Below are 20,531 nucleotides of genomic sequence, written 5' to 3' on the forward strand. Positions count from 1 at the left end.
TCTTATTAATCAGTCTCTTGTGTGGCACCTTGTCGAAGGCCTTTTGAAAGTCTAAATACACAACATCTACCGCCTCTCCCTTATCCACCCTAAGATTTCCTCAAAATAGGTTGGTCAAGCAGGATCTTCCCTTCACAAAACCATGCTGGCTTGGACCTATCTTGCCTTGCACCTCTAGGTGTTCCATAACCTCATCACTGAGGATCGATTCAAATAACTTTCCCACCACCTATGTCAGACTAATAGGTCTGTAATTTCCTTTATGCTGCCTCCCACCTTTCTTATACAGCGGAACTACATTAGCGACCCTCCAGTCCTCTGGAACCATGCCGGAGTCTATGGATTCCTGGAAAATTATCACCAATGCCTCCACAATCTCTAAAGCCACCTCCTTCAGAACCCAGGGATGCATCTCATCTGGTCCGGGAGACTTATCTGTTTTTTAGTCCATTTAGCTTCCCTAGCACCTTCTGCCTAGTGATCTTGACTGAACTCAATTCTATCCCCTGAGACCCCTGACTGTCAGGTCCTCCACAGTGAAGACCAATGCAAAATACTCATTTAGTTCCTCTGCCATCTCTCTGTTATCCCTTATAATCTCTCTCGCACCATTTTCAATTGGTCCTATATCAACCCATGTCTCTCTTTTACTCTTCATATATTTAAAAAAACTCTTAGTATCATTTTATCTGCCAACTTACTTTCATAATTCATCTTTTCTTTCCTAATGACCTTCTTCGTTTCTTTCTGTAAGTTTTTAAAAGTTTCCCAGTCTTCTGTTTTCCCACTAATTTTTGCTTCCTTGTATGCCCTCCCTTTTGCTTTTATTTTAGCCTTCACCTCTCTCATTATCCACAACTGTGCCATTTTTCCATTCGTAATCTTCTTTTTTCTTGGAATATATCTATCCTGCATTTCCCTTATTTCTTGTAGAAATTCCATCCATTTCTGCTCTGCCGTCCCTCCAACTAGCTTACTCTTCCAATCAATTTGGGCCAGTTCCTCTCTCATGCCACTGTAATTTCCTTTGTTCCACTGAAATATTGACACATCTGATATCAGCTTCTCCTTTTCAAATTTGAAACTGAACTCAACCATATTGTGATCACTGGTTCCTAGTGGTTCCTTTACCTTTAGTTCCCTAATCACCTCAGGTTCATTAGACAGCACCCAATCCAAAACAGCCAATTCTCTGGTGGGCTCATCAACAAGTTGCTCCAAAAAGCCATCCCTTAGACACTCCACAAACTTGCTCTCCTGAGATCCACTGCCTTCCTTGCTTTCCCAATCCACCTTCATGCTAAAATCCCCCATAATTATCTTGACATTGTCTCTCTGACACGCTTTTTCTATTTCTAGCTGTAACTTATAGTCCACATCCCGGCTGCTGTTAGGGGGCCTATATATAACTGCTATTATTGTCCTTTTACCCTTGCCATTTCTTAGCTCCACCCATAAGGATTCCAGTTCTTCTGACCCTATGTCCCTTCTCTCTATTGATTTTATATCATTACTAACCATTAGGGCCACACTACCCCCTCTGCCTACCTGCCTACCTTTCCTATACACTGTGTACCCCTGGACATTCAGTTCCCAATCACATCCGTCATTAAGCCATTACTCAGTGATTGCCACAATGTCATATTTTTTAATCTGTAGCTGTGCCACTAGGTCACCCCCTTTATTCCTAATGCTACGTGCATTTAAATATAGTACATTTAGAGCAGTATCTGCTACCGATTTCACTGTATCTCTATTGTTCAGCAAATCATCCTGTCTTTTCACCTGCCTGTCCTTCTTACCATCTTCACTGCACACTGTCTTGGACTTGTTCCTATATACCTCTTTCTCTATCCTAACATTCTGGTTTCCTTCCCCCTGCCAAATTAGTTTAAACCCTCCCCAACAGCTATATTAAACATTCCTGCCAGGATATTGCACCCCTTGGAGTTCAGGTGTAACCATCCTTTGAGAATAGGTTATGCCTCTCCCAAAAAAGATCCAAGAATTTGAAGCCCTGCCCCTGCACCAGTTACTTAGCCACGATCCTGTTATTCTTACTTTCATTAGCACGTGGCACAGGTAGTAATCCTGAGATTACAACCCTTGAGGTCCTGCTACTCAACCTTCTTCCTAACTCCTTGTAATCTTCCTTCTCTTTTCCTACCTATGTCACTGGTACCTACATGTACCAAGACTTCTGGCTGATCACCCTCTCCCCTCAGAATATTCTGGACCCGGTCCGAGATATCCCGTACCCTGGCACCAGGGAGGCAACACACCATCTGGGTATTGTTGTCGGGTTCGCAGAATCTCTTATCTGTTCCCCAAACTATAGAATCCCCAATAACCAATGTGTTTCTCCTTTCCTATCCATGTACTTGTCCAAGTACCTTTTAAATGTGATTGCCCTGGCCTCAACCACCTCCTCTGGGCAGCTTGTTTCACCTACCAACCATTGTCTGTGTGAAAATCTTGCCCCTTAGATCTCCTTTAAATCTTCCCCCTTCTCACATTAAACCTATACCCTCTAGTTTTAGATTCTCATACCCTGAGGGTGAGTCTGTGACCACTCACCTTACTTATGCCCTTCATGATTTTATAAACCTCAATTAGGTCACCCCTCAGCCTCCTTCTCTCCAAGGAAAGTGGTCCCCTCCTATCCAATCTCTCTTTATAACTCAAGACCTCCAGTGCCAGCAATGTCCTTGTGAATATTTTCTGCACCTTCTTGAGTTTAACAACATCCTTTCTATAGCTGGGTGACCAGAACTGCAAACAATAGTCCAAGTGTGGTCTCATCAATGTTTTGTCCAACTGTAACATGATGTCCCAACTCCTGTTCTCAGTGCCTCAACTGATGAAGGCAAGTGTGGCAGCCAACTCATCTATATTCTGTGCCCCATCCAATGAAAGGAAGCATGCCCTCTTCACCACTCTGTCTACCCACATTAGCACTCTCAGGGAACTATGTACCTGTACCCTTACATCTCTCTATTCTACAACTCTTCCCAGGGCCCAGCCATTCACTGTGTATGTCCTGCTGTGATTTAACTTCCCAAAATGCATCACTTCACACATGCCTGAGTTAAAGTCCCTCTGCCACTCCTTGGCCCACTTCCCCAGTTGATCTGGATCCTGTTGCAACATCAGACAACCTTCTTCACTGTCCACCATACCACCAATTTTGGTGTCATCCACAGAATTACTAACCATGCCACCTACACTCTCATCCAAATCGTTGATGGAGAATGTGAAGATTACACAGCTGCTGACAGGGTGAGCCTGGTGCAAGCACTCACCTCCTCTTGTTCCGTTGCCCCACCTCAGCACACCCTGAACCAGCAATATGGAGTACTGCATTCAATTCTGGTCACCCCATTATAGGGAGGATGTGGAGACTTTGGAGAATGTGCAGCAAAATGCTACCTGGATGAGAAGGCATATGTTATAAGGAGAGGTTGGACAAACTTGGGTTGTTTTCTCTGGGGTAGCGGAGGCCGAGGGGAGACCTGATAGAAGTTTATAAGATTATGAGGGGCACAGATAGAGTAGAGAGCCCACATCTTTTTCCCAGGTTGAAATGTCTAATACTAGAGGGCTGCATTTTAGGTGAGATGGGGTGAGTTGAAATGAGATGTGCGGGCAAGTTTTGTTTTACACAGAGGGCGGTGGGTGCCTGGAGTGCGCTGCCTGGGGTGGTGGTGGAGGCAGATATGATAGGGGCATTTCAGAGGCTTTTAGATAGGCACATGGATGTGTAGAGAATGGAGGGATATGGACATTGTGCAGACAGAAGGGATTATTTAGTTAGGTATTTAATAACCAGTTTAATTAATGTGGCACAACATCATGGGCCAAAGGACCTATTCCTGTGCTGTACTGTCCTATGTTCCTTGTTCTGTCTCCCAGAGACTCTGGTCTTCCCAAGAGAAGTGCTGTGTCTATGACTGTATGTGCTGTGTATTCTGACAACAGATCCAGACTGGGACAGCCTCAGGGCTGCAGTAAAAGCACAATATCCTTGAAATCAAACACCACTGAGAGCCTAATGTACCAACGGCTTGATCCTCATATTCCTGGGCCAGCTCCTCCATCTCCTCATACAGGTCTGTGTCATTCTCATCCGAGGATATCTTCTTCAGGATCTTACAGGCAACCAGTGAGGCAGCAATACTGTCCATCCCCTATAATACAAAACAAAAGTTGTCAGGTGACTGGATGCTTGCCTGCCTTCATTGGTCGGGGCATTGATTGTGCGAGTAAGGAAGGCATTTTGCAGTTGTACAAAATTTTGGTTAGGCCGCACTTGGAATATTGTGTGCAGTTCTAGTTGCCCCATTACAGGAAGGAAATGGAGGATGTGGAGAGGGTGCAAAAGAGGTTCACCAGGATGCTGCCTGGATTAGAGGACAGGTGCTATAAAAAGAGGTTGGACAAACTTGGGTTGTTTTCTCGAGAGTGTCAGAGGCTGAGGGGAGACCTGACAGAAGATTATAAAATTCTGAGAGGTACAGATAGGGTAGACAGTCAGAATCTTTATCCCAGGGTAGAAATGTCAAAGACTAGAGGATATGCATTTAAGGTGAGAGGGGGAAAGGTTAAAGGGGATGTACGGGGCAAGTCTTTCTTTATACAGAGTAGTGGGTGCCAGGAACAGGCCACGGGGTGGTGGTGAAAGCAGATAAGGTAGTGGCATTTAAGAGGCTGTTAGAAAGACACATGAATATGCAGGGCATGGAGAGATAAAGATCATGTATGAATGGCCTGTCCAGTGCTGTACTGTTCTATGTTCTATGTTCAGTAGCGTTGAATGTCGTCACTTTGATCATAGAACATAGAACAGACCCTACAGCTCATGATGTCTGCACCAAACATGATGCCAAATTAAACCAGGTGTAACTACTTTCGAGATTCTCCCACCTGTTGAAACATCTCAACATCTACCCTGTCATGCCCCTCTAGATCTTACATGTTAAGATTGTAAGATTGGAGATAGTTGCTGGAGGGAGATAAGCAGGAACACAAAGTGCTGGAATCTGATGAGTAAAGGAGGTGAGAACGGGGACCATTAGGGGAGAATGAAGGGCCGGTGGAACCAGAACCAGATGGGGGAGAGGGGAAGGACGAGCCAGTGTGTAAACTTTGTGTGTAGCGGGTGGATGGAACCAGGAGGTGGGAGGGGGCAGGGGATCTCTTCAACAAAAGAAGCTGCAGCTGAGATTTTGGTTGAGCAACATTGAAGAAGTGGTACTTGATGGGCTAAAAGGGAAACAAGGTGTCATGGAACATATAGAGATTAAAGAGGAGGAGGCGCTTGCTGCCTTACAGCGAATAATGGTAGATAAATCCCACGGGCCTGACATGATATTTCCTCAGACCTTGAGAGAAACTAGTGTAGAAATTGCAGGGGCCCTGGCAGAAATATTTAAAATGTCCTTAGCCACGGGTGCGGTGCCGGAAAACTGGAGGGTAGCTCATGTTGTTCCGTTGTTTAAAAAAGGCTCTAAAAGTAAACCAGGTGATTACAGGCCAGTGAGCTCTGGAAGGTGTTCTGAGAGATCAGGTATACAAGTATTTGGACAGCCAAGGGCTGATGAAGGATAGTCAGCATGGCTTTGTGCGTGGTAGATCGTGTTTAACGAATCTTGTAGAGTTTTTCGAGGAGGTTACCAAGAAAGTAGATGAAGTGTGGATGTTATCTACATGGACTTTAGTAAGGCCTTTGACAAGGTCCCACATGGGAGGTTAGTTCATAAGGTTCAGACACTAGGTATCCATGGAAAGGTTGTAAACTGATTCGAAATTGGCTGTGTGGGAGAAGACAGAGAGTGGTAGTGGATGATTGTTTCTCAGACTGGAGGCCTGTGACTAGTGGTGTGCCTCAGGGATCTGTGCTGGGGCCATTGTTGTTTGTTGTCTATATCAATGATCTAGATGATAAAGTGGTAAATTGGATCAGCAAGTTTGCTGATGACACTAGGATTGGAGGTGTTGTGGACAGCAAGGAAGACTTTCAAAGCTTGCAGAGGGATATGGACCAACTGGTAAAATGGGCCAGAAAATATCAGATGAAATTTAATGCAGACAAGTGTGAGGTGTTGCATTTTGGAAGGACAAATCAAGGTAGGACATACACATACCGTAGGTAAACAGTAGGGCACTGAGGAGTGCGGAGGAGCAAAGGGATCTGAAGGTTCAGATACATAATTCCCTGAAAGTGGCGTCACAGGTAGACAGGGTTGCAAAGAAGGCTTTTGGCATCCTGGCATCCAGGTCCAGAAGGGGTGTATTCCAGGTAAACAGAGGAAATATGGAAGAAATTGCTGAGATCCTTGGCCAAAGGATCACAACCCTGCCAGGTGAGGTTGTATGAGGCCAAATTTGGAGTATTGTGTGCAGTTCTGGTCACCTAACTATAGGAAGGATATCAGTAAGATTGAAAGAATGCAGAGAAGATTTTCTAGAATGTTGCTGGGTCTTCAAGAGTTGAGTTACAGGGAAAGATTGAACAGGTTAGGACTTTATTACTTGGAGTGCAGAAGAATGAGGGGAGATTTGAGAGAGGTTTACAAAATTATGAGGGGAATAAACAGAGTAAATGCGAATAGGCTCTTTCCACCTAGATTAGGAGAGATAACTACGAGAGGACATGGCTTTAGGGTGAAAGGGGAAATGTTTAGGGGAAATATTAGGGGGAACTTCTTCACTCAGAGAGTGGTGGGAGTGTGGAATGAGCTGCCATCTGATGTGGTAAATGCGGGCTCACTCTTAAGTTTTAAGAATAAATTGGATAGATACATGGATGGGAGAGGTCTGGAGGGTCAATAGGACTGGGTGCAGGTCAATGGGACTAGCGGAATAAAGTTTTGGTACAGACTAGAAGGGCCGAATGGCCTGTTTTCTGTGCTGTAGTGTTCTAAGTTCTATGGTTGCAAAGGCACATAAAGTGGATAATTCACCAGGTCCAGAAGGGGTGTATTCCACGTAAACAGAGGAAATATGGAAGAAATTGCTGAGATCCTTGGCCAAAGGATCACAACCCTGCTCCACTACATGGCCGCAGGACTACAGTAACTAAAATAGTCTTAGTGACTAAAACCATGAGAAACAAAGGGTTGCAGATGCTGGAAACTAAAAGCACACCGGATTTTCCTTTCAAGAATAACTCACCTGGATCCTACTGTGTCTCAGGGGAAAATGTGCCATCCTTACCTGGACTGACCCACATATGACTCCAGCCCCATCAATCTGATTGCCTCTTCACTGCCTTCTCAGTGCCGGGCAATGAAGGGTGGACAGTAAATGCTGCAGAGCCAGTCACATTGTGTCCAGTGAAGGAATAAAACCACCACTCTCCAAAAGGGGATGAAGGCAATTGGTGGGAAGATGGAGAAGGTGCAAGTGAGAAGAGTGGCAGCTCTGTGAGTGTGGACTGAAGCCTGTGAGCCCCCTTGTTACACCCTTACCTGCACCCAGAAAATAGAAGCCAGATTCTTGCGTTTCAATAATATTGCCCAGATAAAGAGGTCCCGCTCTGGATCTTCAAGCGTTCCCTCGTAGAGCTCATCTGGCTGACGGTTAATGCTGGTCATGTTCTGGGAATAAAACATCAGAGTATTGTGTTAGTTAACCATTCACTGCAGCATCTGACTGTGCAGAAGTAAGTTAAATCAGCTGAACACATAGAGATGCAGACAGCATCATGCACAATTCAAGCCAAGCCAAGCCAACTTCTAACAGAGGTAGGGGTCAGCTCCCCTCAGCTACAGCATAACAACAATTGAAAGCACGTTAATTGCTGTTCTTCCGGGTGTCAGACTGTCAGGTGTGCTAGCACTGTGATGCTGCATTTGAGTAGTGTGTTGGCTTGCACTGCGAGACTGAGTGCTGTGCTGGCTTGCACTGTGATGCTGTGTTTGAGTATTGTGCCAGGAGTTAGTAAATCAGAAAGAGTGGAAAGAAGATTTACGAGAATGTTGCCAGGACTCAAGGGCCTGAGTTATAAGCAGAGGTTGAGTAGGCTAGGACTGAAGAACTTGGAGAGTAGGAGATTGAGAGATGATCTTATAGAGCTATATAATAGGGGGGCATAGATAGGGTGAATATACACAGACTTGTTCCCAGGGTTGGGGACAGTTTTAGGGTGAGAACAGAAAGATTTAAAAGGAACCTGAGGGGCAACTTCTTCAAGCAGATGGTGGTGATGGAACAAGCTGCTAGAGGAAGTGGTTGAGGCACGTGCATTAACAACATTTAAAAGAGATTTGTTTCGGTATCTGGATTAGAAAAGTTTAGGGGGATATGGGCCAAATGCTGTCAAGTGGGATTAGCATCTTGGTCAGCATGGACCATTTGGCAATAGGCCTGTTTCTGTGCTGAATGACTCTATGACTCTGACTTCCTATAGTGTGACAACACATCAATTACACAATATTCCAGCTATGGCCTAACCAATATTTTATAACATAGTACCTGTCTGTTCTACTTTATGCCCCAGCAAGGAGTCAATTTGTTAACATAGAATACAGAACAGTACAGCACAGGGACAGGCCCCTCATCCCAGGAAGCCTGTACCAAACACAATGCCAAATTAAACTCCTCCTATCTGCTTGCACATGATCCATATCCTTCCATTTCCTATATATTAATGTGTCTTTCTAACATCCTCTTAAACACCACTATCATATCTGCCTCCACCACCACCCCTGGCAGCCTATTCCAGGCACCCACCACTCTCTGTGTAAAATGAACTTGTCCCGCACATCTCTTTTAAACTTCCCCCCCACCCCCCACACTCCTCTCACTGTGTTCTGCCACCTTCAGGAATCCTTGGATTTTACACAGAGACCCACCCTTCTCCCTCATTCCTACCTAAGGCCCTACCATTCACTGTGTATGTCCTACTCTTGTATCACCTCATACTTCTCAGGATTAAATTCCATCTGTCATTGTTCTACACATCAGCCCACCAAATCAATATCATCATATAACCCAAGACTATTCTCATCACTATCCATGACGTGACCTTCTACATTCATATCCACATTATTAATGTATATAATAAACAGCAAGGATCCCATCACTGACCTCTGTGATACACCACTGGTCACAGGCTTCCAATCACAAAAGCAGCCCTCTACCATCTCCCTCTGCCTCCAATTACCTTGCCAATTTTGGAACCAATTTGCCAACTTGCCTTTTTCCAATGGGCTCTAATCTTTTAGACCTGTCTCCCATATGGGACCTTGTTAAAGGTGTTACTGAAATCCATGTAGACTACATTAACTGCACTGCCCTCATCAATACACTTGGTTACCTCTTCAAAAACATCAATCAAAATGGTCAGACAGAATCTACAAGATCCTTCTATCTTTGATTAATCACTGTCTTTCCAAGTGTAAGTAAATCCTATCCCTGATAAATTTTCTAGTAACTTCCCTACTGCTGACATTAGAGTCATAGGTGTGGGAATGTCAGGTGGGGCTCCAGCATTGTGCAAGGAATCAGGATGACATGAAGGTTGTGCTGGCCATTGTGCTGGCCATTGCTGGCAGTGTTCCTGGGTTGGATTCTCAAGTGGTGGGCAAGCATTTTGCTGGTTGTCAGGTGGTGCCTGGGTGTTGTGCTGGGTGTTCTATCATGAGGTTCATGAGCACTGTGTCAAGTTTTGGACTATTAGGCTAAAAATCAAAACTATTAAGAAACAATCTGTCTGTTTCTCAATCCAGCTATGGCCTTCAAATCACTGTACTACAGCATCTTCCTAAGGATTGAAGTGAGGTGCTTTCACTTGTAGATAGTCCAAACAGGGAAGGGGCCATACTAGACTTTGTATTGGGAAATAAGCCTGGCCAGGTGATTGGTGTTTCAGTGGGAGAACATTTTGGGAATAGTGATCATAACTCCACAGGTTTTCAGATAGTTATGGATAAGGATAAAACTGGACTTCGGCATGAAGTGCTAAACTTAGGGAAGGCTAATTACAACAGTATTAGGCAGGAACTGGAGAGAGTAGATTGGGAGCAGCTGTTATTGGGTAAGTCCACATCTGAAATGTGGGAGTTGTTTAAACACCAGCTGGTCAGAACTCAGGACGGGCATGTTCCTGTGAGGAAGAAAGACAAGGATAGCTTGGATGATGAGAGATGTCGCAAATTGAGTCAAAAAGGAAAATGAACTATATATAAGGTTTAGGAAGCTGAAATCAGACAGGATCTTTGAGGGATATAGAGGAAGCAGGAGGGAATTTAAACATGAATCAGGAGTAGGATTAAAGAGAATCCCAAGACATTTTATACTTACAAAACAAGAGGGAAACTAGGGAAAGGGTCAGACCGCTCAAGGATGAAGGAGGGAATTTATGCTTGGAGTCGGAGGAAATGGGCAAGGTACAAAAGGAGTTTAGACAGACAGATAAACAGGCAAGGAATGGAGGAATATAAACCAGGTGCAGCAGATGTGATTAGTTTGGTTTGGCATCATGGTCAGCTCAGATCTCATGGGCCACAGGCTGTGCTCCTGTGCTGTACTGGTTCGTGTTCTGTGTTCGATATAATTCCCAGTTACCCCATCATTGCCCTGGGAGTGTGTAAAAGGAATGTATTGAGGCAGCTTTACGTTGTGTCTAATCCATGCAGTCCCACCCTGGACTTGTGACTGGACAGTGTAGAAGGAAGTTCATTTCATGTGTAACACATGAGTGACATGAATGGAGCCATATTTCATCAGTAAGCCATTTAAACACAGGAAATAGTTGCTAAGTGATCCCGACATTGTGATGGAGAATATATGGATAGGAAAGGTTAAGAGGGATATGGGCCAAATGCAGGTAAATGGGACTAGCTAAGGTAGGGCCCTTGGTTGGCCTGGACGAGTTGGGCTGAAGGAGTGTGCTGTAGAACTCCATGACTCTGTGACTTTATGACTGGACAAAGTCAACATGGAATTGTTAAAAGGAAGTGATGCTTGACAAACTTACTGGAATGTCTTGAGGATCTAATAAGCAGAATAGATAAGGGAGACCCAGTGAATGTGGTGTATTTGGACTTTTCCAGGACCCAAATTAGAGGGTAGTGTGCAAAATGGAAGTTTATAGGATTGAAACCAAGTTACTGACATGGATATTGAACTGGTTGGCTGACAGGAAACAAAGAGGAGGAATAAAAAGTTTCTCCAAGGGAAATACTGTCAGTGACTAATGGAATACCGCATGGATGAGCAGGGAACCCAGCTATTCACAATATATTTTAATGATTTGGATGAGGGGATTAAAATCAATCAACACAAAGCTGGGTGGGAGGGTGAGCTTTGTGGAAGATACAGAGAGGTTCCAGGATGATGGAGTGGACAGATACCTGGCAGATGCAAGTAATGTGGATAAATGTGAGGCAATAGTAGGAAGGCAAAGTATTATCCAAATAGTGATAGATTGGGAAAGGGGCAGGTGCAATGAGACCTGAGTGTTATTGTGCACAAGTTGTAGATGCAGCAGGTGATTAAGGAATCGAATGATATGCTGGTCTTCATAACAAGAGGATTCAAGTACAGGAGCAGGAATGTCTTTCTGCAATTGTACACATCCTTGGTGGGATCACACCTTGAGTATTGTGTGCAGCTTTGGTCTCCTTATCTGAGGGAGGATGTCCTTGCTATGGAGGCAGTTCAGCAAAGGTTCACCAGACTGATTCCAGAGAAGGCAGGAACTGAAATATGGAGAGACATTGGGTTCAATGAGGCTTATATTTACTAGAGTATGGAAGAATCAGAGGGGATCTCATGGAAATTTACAAAATTTTATTGGAGAGGACAAACCCAGTTATGGACTGGGTGCAGGTCAATGGGACTAGTGGAGTAAAGTTTCGGCACAGACTAGAAGGGCCGGATGGCCTGTTTTCTGTGCTGTAGTGTTCTATGGTTCTATGGTTCGACTAAATGCAAGTAGGATATTCCCATTGGCTGGTGAGTTCATGACCAGGGGTCATGGACAAAGGATAAGGGATATGCCATTTAAGGCTGAGAAGGGAAATTTCTTCCCCCAGAGAATGGTGAACCTGTGAAATGTTCCATTTACTTATTGTATCTCTTTAGCACTTCTTATTTCATTGAGAGAGGCAGAGATAGCGTACACAGTCATAATCTTTTCCCCAGGGTAGAAATGTCAAGTACTAGAAGACATGCATTTAAGGTAAGAGAAGAAAAGTTTAAAGGAGATATGTGGGGCAAGTTTTTTTTTACCAATTCATTTATCATCTACCAAATCATTTATATATATCACAAACAACAGAGGTCCCAGCACTGGTCCCTGAGGTACACCACTGGTCATGGACCTCCAGGCAGAATAACACCCCTCCACCACTTCCCTCTGTCTTCTATGGGCAAGCCAGTTCTGAATATGAAACCTGAACACTCAGTGTTATACTTACAAATGATTTCCTAAAAGAGATATTTGGTTGCTTATAGAGTGGCTCCATGAATTCACCAAGCAGCTCCTGCAGGACGACAGAGATGTGGTGAAGGAGGACATTTCTCTTTTTCTCCAGTTTATCACTGATCTGTGGCTGCTTCTCACCGTCCACCACTTTGCGTAGTTTCTTATACAAAGGAGTATAATGTGGGATATTGTTGTAAAGTCGGACAAGCATTCTTGGTGAGAGAAATTCGCTCAAGTTCACTCCGTTTTCCAAGAAGAGTTCAACAAACCCAGGTTTATTTCCAACAAGAGCAGCAAACGTGGCTTGGTGGAGGTGGGAGGACTGGAACATAAAGAAATAAGGTGAGAGAATGTCAGTTAATTGATAAGTGGTTTATTATTGTCACATGTACTAAGATACAGTGAAAAGCTTTTGAGTGTGCCCTACTTCCGTAACCCCCCCCCCCCCCCCCCCCCAACAACTCCACATTCTGGCCTCTCCTGGGTCCCAGCTGCCTGTGTCCTGAGTTCCAGAATCTCACCCAAAATCAAACCACCTCCTGTCCCAATATTAAAACACCACCCTGGGACAAAAGCTTGTGTGACCCATTCTAAATTCTCCTTATGTGGCTCAGGGTTAATTTCTGATAATAACATTTCAATGTTATCACCATAAATATGGACAGGGTGGTTAAAAAGTATATTGCATGCTTGCCTCCATTGGTTGAGGCACTGGGTACCATTATTTAAAAAGGACAGCAGAGATAAGCCAGGGAACTACAGGCCGGTAAGTCTGACGTCAGTGGTGGGTAAGTTACTTGAGGGGATTCTGAAGAAGAGGATCTATCACCATTTGGGTAGACAAGGACTGAATAGGGGTAGTCAGCATGGATTTGTGCATGGGAAATCGTGCCTGGCGAATCTCTTAAAGTTTATTGAAGAGGTAATCAAGAGGATAGATGAGGGCAGGGTGGTGGATAGTTCACTCCTATATACCACCTCATCACCATCTGAGATTCTGCCAACAATAGTGGTGTCATCGGCAAATTTATAGAATCAGACAGGGCATTGAGGATAGAAGTTGGGATCTTATATTGCAGTTGTACAAAATGTTGGTGAGGCCACATTTTGGAGTATTGTTTACAGTTTTGGTCACCCTGTTATAGGAAGGATGTCATTAATCTGGAAAGAATGCAAAGAAGATTTACAAGAATGTTGTCAGGACTCTAAGGCCTGAGTTATAGGGAGAGGTTGAGCAGGCTTGGACCTTATTCCTTGGAGCGTAGGAGATGGAGGGTAACCTTATAGAGGTGCATAAGATCATGGGGGCAGAGAGACGGTGGTAGCACATAGCTTTTTTCCCCCAGGGAAAGAGAACCAAAAACTGAAGGGTATATGTTTAAGGTGAGAGAGGGAGATTTAAAAGGGACTTGAGGAGCAACTTCTTCATGCAGAGCGTGGTGGTTATATGGAACGAGCTGCCAGATGAAGTGGTTGAGGCAGGTACAATAACAACATTTAAAAAAACATTTGTATAGTACATGGATAGGAAAGGTTTAGAGGCATATGGGCCAAACACAGGCAAATGGGATTAGCTTAAGTGGGCACCTTGGACAGCATGGACAAGCTGGGCTGAAGGGTCTATTTCCATGCTGTCTTACTCTATAACTCTATGAGTATAAAATTTGGGAAGTCATGTTGTAGCTATATTAAACTTTGGTTTGGCCACATTTGGAGTATTGTGTGCCATTCTAGTCATCCCAGTACAGGAAGGACGTGGAAGCTTTGGAGAGGGTGCGGAAGAGGTTCACTGGGATGTTGTCTGGATTGGAGAGTATTAGATATTAGGAGACATTGGACAAACTTGGATTGTTTTCTCTGGAGTGATGGAGGCTGAGCAGAGACCTAATAAAAATCTTTAAATTATGACAGGCATAGGTAGGGTAGACAGTCAGTCTTTTTTCCAGGAAGGAAATGTCAAATACTGGAGGGCATATGTTTAAGGTGAGAGGGGGAAAGTTTATGGGAGATTTACGTGGTAAATTGTTTTACACAAAGAGTGGAATATGCTGCCATTGAAAGTGGTAGAAGCAGATACGATAGCAATGTTTAAGAGGCATTTAGACATACACATAAACTGGCTATAGAAGAAATACAGACCTCAAGCAAGCAGGTGGGATTAGTTAGATTGGTATCATGGTCAATGAAGACATTCTGGGACAAAGGGTGTATTCCTTTGCTGTTCTATTTTCTCTGTTAACTCCCTCCATGGTAAGAATGTCCTTTCGCAGATAAGGAAGCCAAAACTGCATACAAAACTCCAGATGAGCCTCACCGAGACTCTGTGCAGTTGCAGCAAGACATCCTTGCTCCTGCAGTCAACTGCTCTTGCATTGAAGGTCAACACACCATTTGCCTTCTCAACTGCTTGCTGCACATGTTTCATTCAGCTCATGTCTGCCCACTCAGCGACCTTGTCTAAATCACATTGAAGCCTCTTTGTATTATGGAGCATCATAGAGTCATACAGCATGGAAAACAGGCCTTTCGGCGCAACTCGTCCATGCCTGCCTGAGTTAGGCCCATTTCCCTGTGTTTGGCACATATCCCTCTAAACCTTTCCTATCAGTGAAACTTAGCTACACACACAAAAAGTGCTGGAGGGACTCAGCAGGTCAGGCAGCATCTATGGAGAGAAAAAAAAACAGTCGATGTTTCAGGCTGAGACCCTTCATCAGGATTCCATAGATTTCCAAAGGTGCTGCCTGACCTGCTGAGTTTTCCAGTACTTTCTGTGTGTGTTGCTCCAGATTCCAGCATCTGCAGAATCTCTTGTGTCTCAATGAAACTCAGCTTCCACTCTGTACCTGTCCCTTTAATTGGTACAGACACCCCAAAAACCCAAGTGGATAAGGTCTGTAGTTTTCTGAAACATTTGGCACCAGGTGAAATGAAACCATTAAGATATTGCCGACTTTCTTTCATTCATGAGAGTTCAAGATTTTGAAAGTTTATCACATAAGGTTGTTCAGTGCAGCCAGCTCCAAACAAAAATCCTTACACCCACAGCAGCTAGAACTATTCTCCATTCTGGAGACATTGTACCTCCTCAACAGAGTAAAAGCTATCAGTCTCCACCCTCACCTGCCACACTGAGTTGTAACTGCTCCCCACTTTATATTTAAACATTCCAGGAGTGACTTGAAATAAGGAAGTACATGGGATGTTCCAGTGCTGACAGGAAACTCCCACACATTCCAGTAAATTGCTCCAACTGTAAGGGCAGTAGAGAATGAAAGGTCTCAGAGGGGCAAGTGTGACAAATGAGTGAACAGTGGCTGAGCAGAAGAACCTACGTTTGGGATGGGTGAATGACTTGGCAGTGGGATTAGAGATGAGAGCGGGGACCTGGGTGGAGAGTTTGACCAGAGACTGCACTCCAGTTGAGCGTCTGGGCCAAGGTTAGAGACTGAGGTTAAGAGTTGCATCCATACACGGTAGAGGGTGAGGTTGGAAATTAGGGAGTGAAGGAAAAGGGTTGGGTTAAGGAATTAGAGAGTGAAGGGAGAGAGCTTGGACCAAGGGATTAATGAGTGATCTCTGGGAGTAACCTTGGGCTAAGGAGAGAGTAAGGGAGAGAGTTAGGGTGAGGGATTAGAGTTTGTACTGAGAGAGAGATCTCGTTGAGGGATTAAAATTTGTGGGACAGGGGTTGTGCCGAGGGATTAGAGTGTAAAAGACAGCTGTCTGGTAGAGGGATTAAAGAGTGAGAGGGTTAGAGTTGAAGGACTGGAGAATGAAGGAGAGTTCAGGCTGAAGTACTAAAGTATTAAAGATGAGTGAGACAGGTCAGGCCGAGGGATTATTGAGTGAAGAAGAAGGTTTGGCCCAGGGAATGCCAGAGTGGGGGAGAGGAGTTGGAGAGAGGGATTACAGTGAGAGAGATAGAGCCAAGGGATTAGTGAGTGAGGGAGAGGGTCAGGATGAATGAGGGGTTAGACCATGAGGGAGAGAGAGTGAGGGAGTAGGGGGTGAGGGTGATAGAGGATACAAAATTATGAGGGGCATAGATAGTGTGGATAGTGAGAAACTTTTCCCCATAATGAAGACATCTAAAATCAGAGAGCATAAGTTTAAGGTGAGGTATAAAAGGATTAGAGGGGATCTGAGGAAAAACTTTTGTACCCAGAAGGTGGGGTGGGGTGATCTCTAATAACATTTAACAATATCTGGATGAGCACTTAATTGCTAAGGCATAGAAGGCTGTGGACCAAGTGCTGGTGAATGAAGTCAGTATCGGTGGGCACAATGGTTGGCAGACATAGTGGGTTGTAGGGCCTGTCTGTGTGATGTCTGACTCCATGACAGTGTGTGGACAGTGAGACGACAGAGTGAACTGGGGGACTGAACATAGGCAATTCTGCCACAGAATGAGTTCCAGGACCATTGTAGGCTGCTGCAGAGATATTGCCACTGGTCCAACAGAGAGCGGGAGAGAGAGAGAGAGAGAGAGAGAGAGAGAGAGATAAATAGCAAGAGAGAAAGAGAGAGATAGAAAGAAATAGTGAGAGAGAGAGAAAGAAAGAAAGTAAGAAAGAGAGAGAGAAACAGGGAGAGAGAGAAAGAAATAGAAATAGAGAGAGAGAGAAAGAGAGAGAGAGAGATAAATAGCAAGAGAGAAAGAGAGAGATAGAAAGAAATAGTGAGAGAGAGAGAAAGAAAGAAAGAGAGAGAGAAACGGAGAGAGAGAAAGAAATAGAAATAGAGAGAGAGAGAAAGAGAGAGAGAGAGATAAATAGCAAGAGAGAAAGAGAGAGATAGAAAGAAATAGTGAGAGAGAGAGAAAGAAAGAAAGAGAGAGAGAAACAGGGAGAGAGAGAAAGAAATAGAAATAGAGAGAGAGAGAGAGAGAGAGAGAGAGAGAGAGAGAGAGAATTCTCAGACTGGTCAGAAAGTGGAACAAATAACAGATTGTTAACTCACCTTCCACTGTTTATCATCAGTAAAGATGTGGCTCTTGGCAATGTCCAGTCTGTTCCATGCTACAGCTAGTTGCAGTTGGTGATCCAGGTTCTCTTGCCATTGATGCCCACTGGAGCTGGAAGCTGGAAATTGGAAAGGAAAATACTTACTTTAAAATGTTTTTGACTGATGTATCAGGAGCAGCCTGTCTTAGTGGAAGTCAAGGTAGGTCTGCAAACCAAATCCCCCCCAATGTTGAACCTGCATCTTCATGTGACATTCAGCTTGCAACTAGGTTTCTTCCCAGTTTCCCTATCTGAGCAACTTCCTCCATTCTTCAATTTACAGTGTGAGAAAAATGACATCAACTGGAAGTCAGCTTTTATTGAGCTTTACATGCCCTGTGAACTGCATCGATGAGGACAAGTTCTAATTTGAGGGACCCATATTTTAACTTCTACAATTCAATTGATGGTGGGGATTATGGAACAGGGAAGCCCACTATAAAGGGCCCACACCTACTGTGAGTCCGATGTGCCCTGGGAACATAGCCTCGTCTCAATCTAACACAAAACTCACTGTGCAACACTAACGTGCTATTTTAGTGACATCATCCAAACTTTCCCAACTTGTTTCACTCCACACTGCCTCCAGGAATAAATGTTCACGGAAGATCTTCATAAACGTTAACCACTTCCACATCTTGCAAGCCACCACTTATTAAAGGCAGACATCTGGGGAAGAACCTGCAGTTCTCACATGAGCCTTAACAGCCAGCTCAGGACCCTCAGAACAGGGTGTAAGTAATTCATCCACAACCTGAGCAGTTACTTTTCTTTCAAAAATAATCTTTATTCATAAAATATACAAGAAATACAAAGAAGTGCATGGATTTCTCTACATTCATAGTATTGTCAAGTCTATACATTTGAGATAAGGGAGAGATCAGTGAGATGAGGAGCATCTCCTTGACTATGCTGATAGTCAAGGAGATGCTGATATTAAGGAGGAGGAGGTGTTAGATCTTTTGAACAACATTAAGATGGATAACCCCAGGGACTGATGGGATCTTTCCCAGGTTATTGGGAGAGGCAAGAAAGAAGATTGCTGGGTCTTTGACAGAAACCTTTGTATCTTCTTTAGTGACAGACAAAGTCCCAGGGGACTGGAGAGTAGCCAATGTTGTTCCTCTGTTTCAGAAGGACAGTAGAGACAAACCAGGAAATTATAGCTTGGTGACCCTTACATCAGTGGGAGGGAAATTTTTGGAGAAGATTGTTAGGGATAGGATCTCCTCGCCTCTGGAAAAGCATGGACTTATTAGGGATAGTCAGTATGGCTTTGTGTTGGGGAGGTCATGTCTTAAGAACTTGACTGAGCTTTTTGAGGAAGTGACAAAGATGATTGATGAGACTAGGGCAGTGGTGTTGTCTGCATGGACTTTAGTAAAGCTTTTCACAAGATCCCTCACAGTAGGCTGATCCAGAAGATTAAGGCACATCAGATTTACAGTGACTTGGTAGATTGAATTCAAAAATATCTGGCCAAGAAAGACAGAAAGTAGTGGTAGAGTGGTGTTATTCTGACTGGAGGTCTGTGGCAAGTGGTGTTCCGCAAGGATCAGTGTGGGGACCTCTGTTGTTTGTGATATATAGAAATAATTTCGATGAAAATGTGGGAGTTGTGAATGGTAAGGAAGGTTGTCAAAGGATTCAGCAGGATATTGACCAGATGGGCTGAGAAATGGTAGCTGAAGTTTAATCCAGATAAGTGTGAGGTGTTGCACTTTGGGACGTCAAATGAAAGATGACAGTAAATGGCAGGATCCTTAGGAGCATTGAGGGACCTTGGGATGCAAGTCCATAGCACCCTGTATGTGGCAACACGAGTAGACAGGATGGTAAAGGATGCATACTTGCCTTCTTCGGGTGGGGTGTTGAATATAAAAGTCAGGAAGTCACATTGCAGCTGTATACAATGTTGGTTAAACCACTTTTGGAGAATTGTGTGTTGTTCTGCTGATCACATTACAGGAAGGATGTGGAGGCTTTAGAGAGGGTGCAGAAGAGGTTCACCAGGATGTTGCCTGGATTAGAGAGCTTGGACAATCTTGGATCATTTTCTCTGAAGCATCAGAAGCTGAGGGGAGACCTGACAGAAGTTAATAGTCAGAACAGAGTCCTACGGTGGAAATTTCAAATACCAGAGGGCACAGGTTTAAGGAGAGAGGAGGAAAGTTTAAAGAAGATTTACAAAGCAAGTATTTTTTTCCACAGAGAGTGGTGGATGCCTGGAATGCATTGCCAGGGGAGGTGGTGGAAACAGATAAGATAGTAACATTTAAGAAGCATTTAGACAGACACATGAACAGGCAGGGAATGAGGGGATATAGACCATGTGCATGTAGACGGGATTAGTTTGGATTGGCATCATGGTTGGTGCAGACATTGTGGGCCAAAGGGCTTGTTCCTCTGCTGTACTCTTTATGTTCTGTGTTCATTCTATATACAAACACCAATGCGATTTATGTGGCCTCTTTAAACGATATAACTTCATGTGTTTGAGAGGCTGTTACACAGGACCCAGCCCCTTAGTACCTGGTAGTGGCAGGACATTACATTCCAGTCCTTCCCCACAAAGCTTTTGTGTTAGCTGCACCAAGCTTCAGTGTGTCCATTAATGCACACTCCCGCAACTTGGAATATGCATTCACTTATGAACATCTTATTGCACTGGAGAACCACCTTGAATCTACGTCCCCTAGTTTTCGACTCCTCTACTTTGGGAAAAGGACTGTGACCATTCACCTTACCTACGCCCCTCAGGATTTTATAAACCTCTGCAAGGTCACACCTCAGCTTCATATGCTCAAAGGGAAGAAGTCCCAGCTTAACGAGTCTCTCACCCTCCAGTCCTGGTAGCATCTTCATGAATCTTTTTTGCACCCTTTCCAGCTTAATGACTTCCCTCCTATAGCAAGGGGACCAGAAATGCATACGATAGTCCAAGTGTGATCTCTCCAACATTTTATACAGCTGTAACATGATGTCCCAACTCTTGTACTCAATGCCCTGACTGATGACCTGTCTACTTGTGATGCCACTTTCAAGGAACTATGTACCTGTCCCTCTCAGTTCCTCTGTTCTACAACACTTTC

The 20,531-nt window shown here is 44.1% G+C and overlaps 1 protein-coding gene across 10 annotated transcripts in view; it reads right to left on the reverse strand.

Moving 5' to 3' along the window:
* trpm2 (transient receptor potential cation channel, subfamily M, member 2) overlaps positions 1-20,531 on the reverse strand; it is a 247,332-nt gene that overhangs the window by 102,267 nt on the left and 124,534 nt on the right. For all 10 annotated transcript variants that reach the window (XR_007958558.1, XR_007958583.1, XR_007958595.1 and 7 more), the window contains 4 exons: positions 17,396-17,517; positions 12,426-12,755; positions 7,470-7,598; positions 4,058-4,187 (listed from right to left, as the gene is read on the reverse strand). Coding sequence is in view for 6 of the 10 variants with exons in the window: in XM_052043091.1 (XP_051899051.1) it covers positions 4,058-4,187; positions 7,470-7,598; positions 12,426-12,755; positions 17,396-17,517 (711 nt within the window). In the remaining 4 variants the exon portion in view is untranslated. The remainder of the gene's footprint in view (positions 1-4,057; positions 4,188-7,469; positions 7,599-12,425; positions 12,756-17,395; positions 17,518-20,531) is intronic.

Source organism: Pristis pectinata, chromosome 1 (genome assembly GCF_009764475.1).
Source record: "Pristis pectinata isolate sPriPec2 chromosome 1, sPriPec2.1.pri, whole genome shotgun sequence".
Taxonomy (NCBI): domain Eukaryota; kingdom Metazoa; phylum Chordata; class Chondrichthyes; order Rhinopristiformes; family Pristidae; genus Pristis; species Pristis pectinata.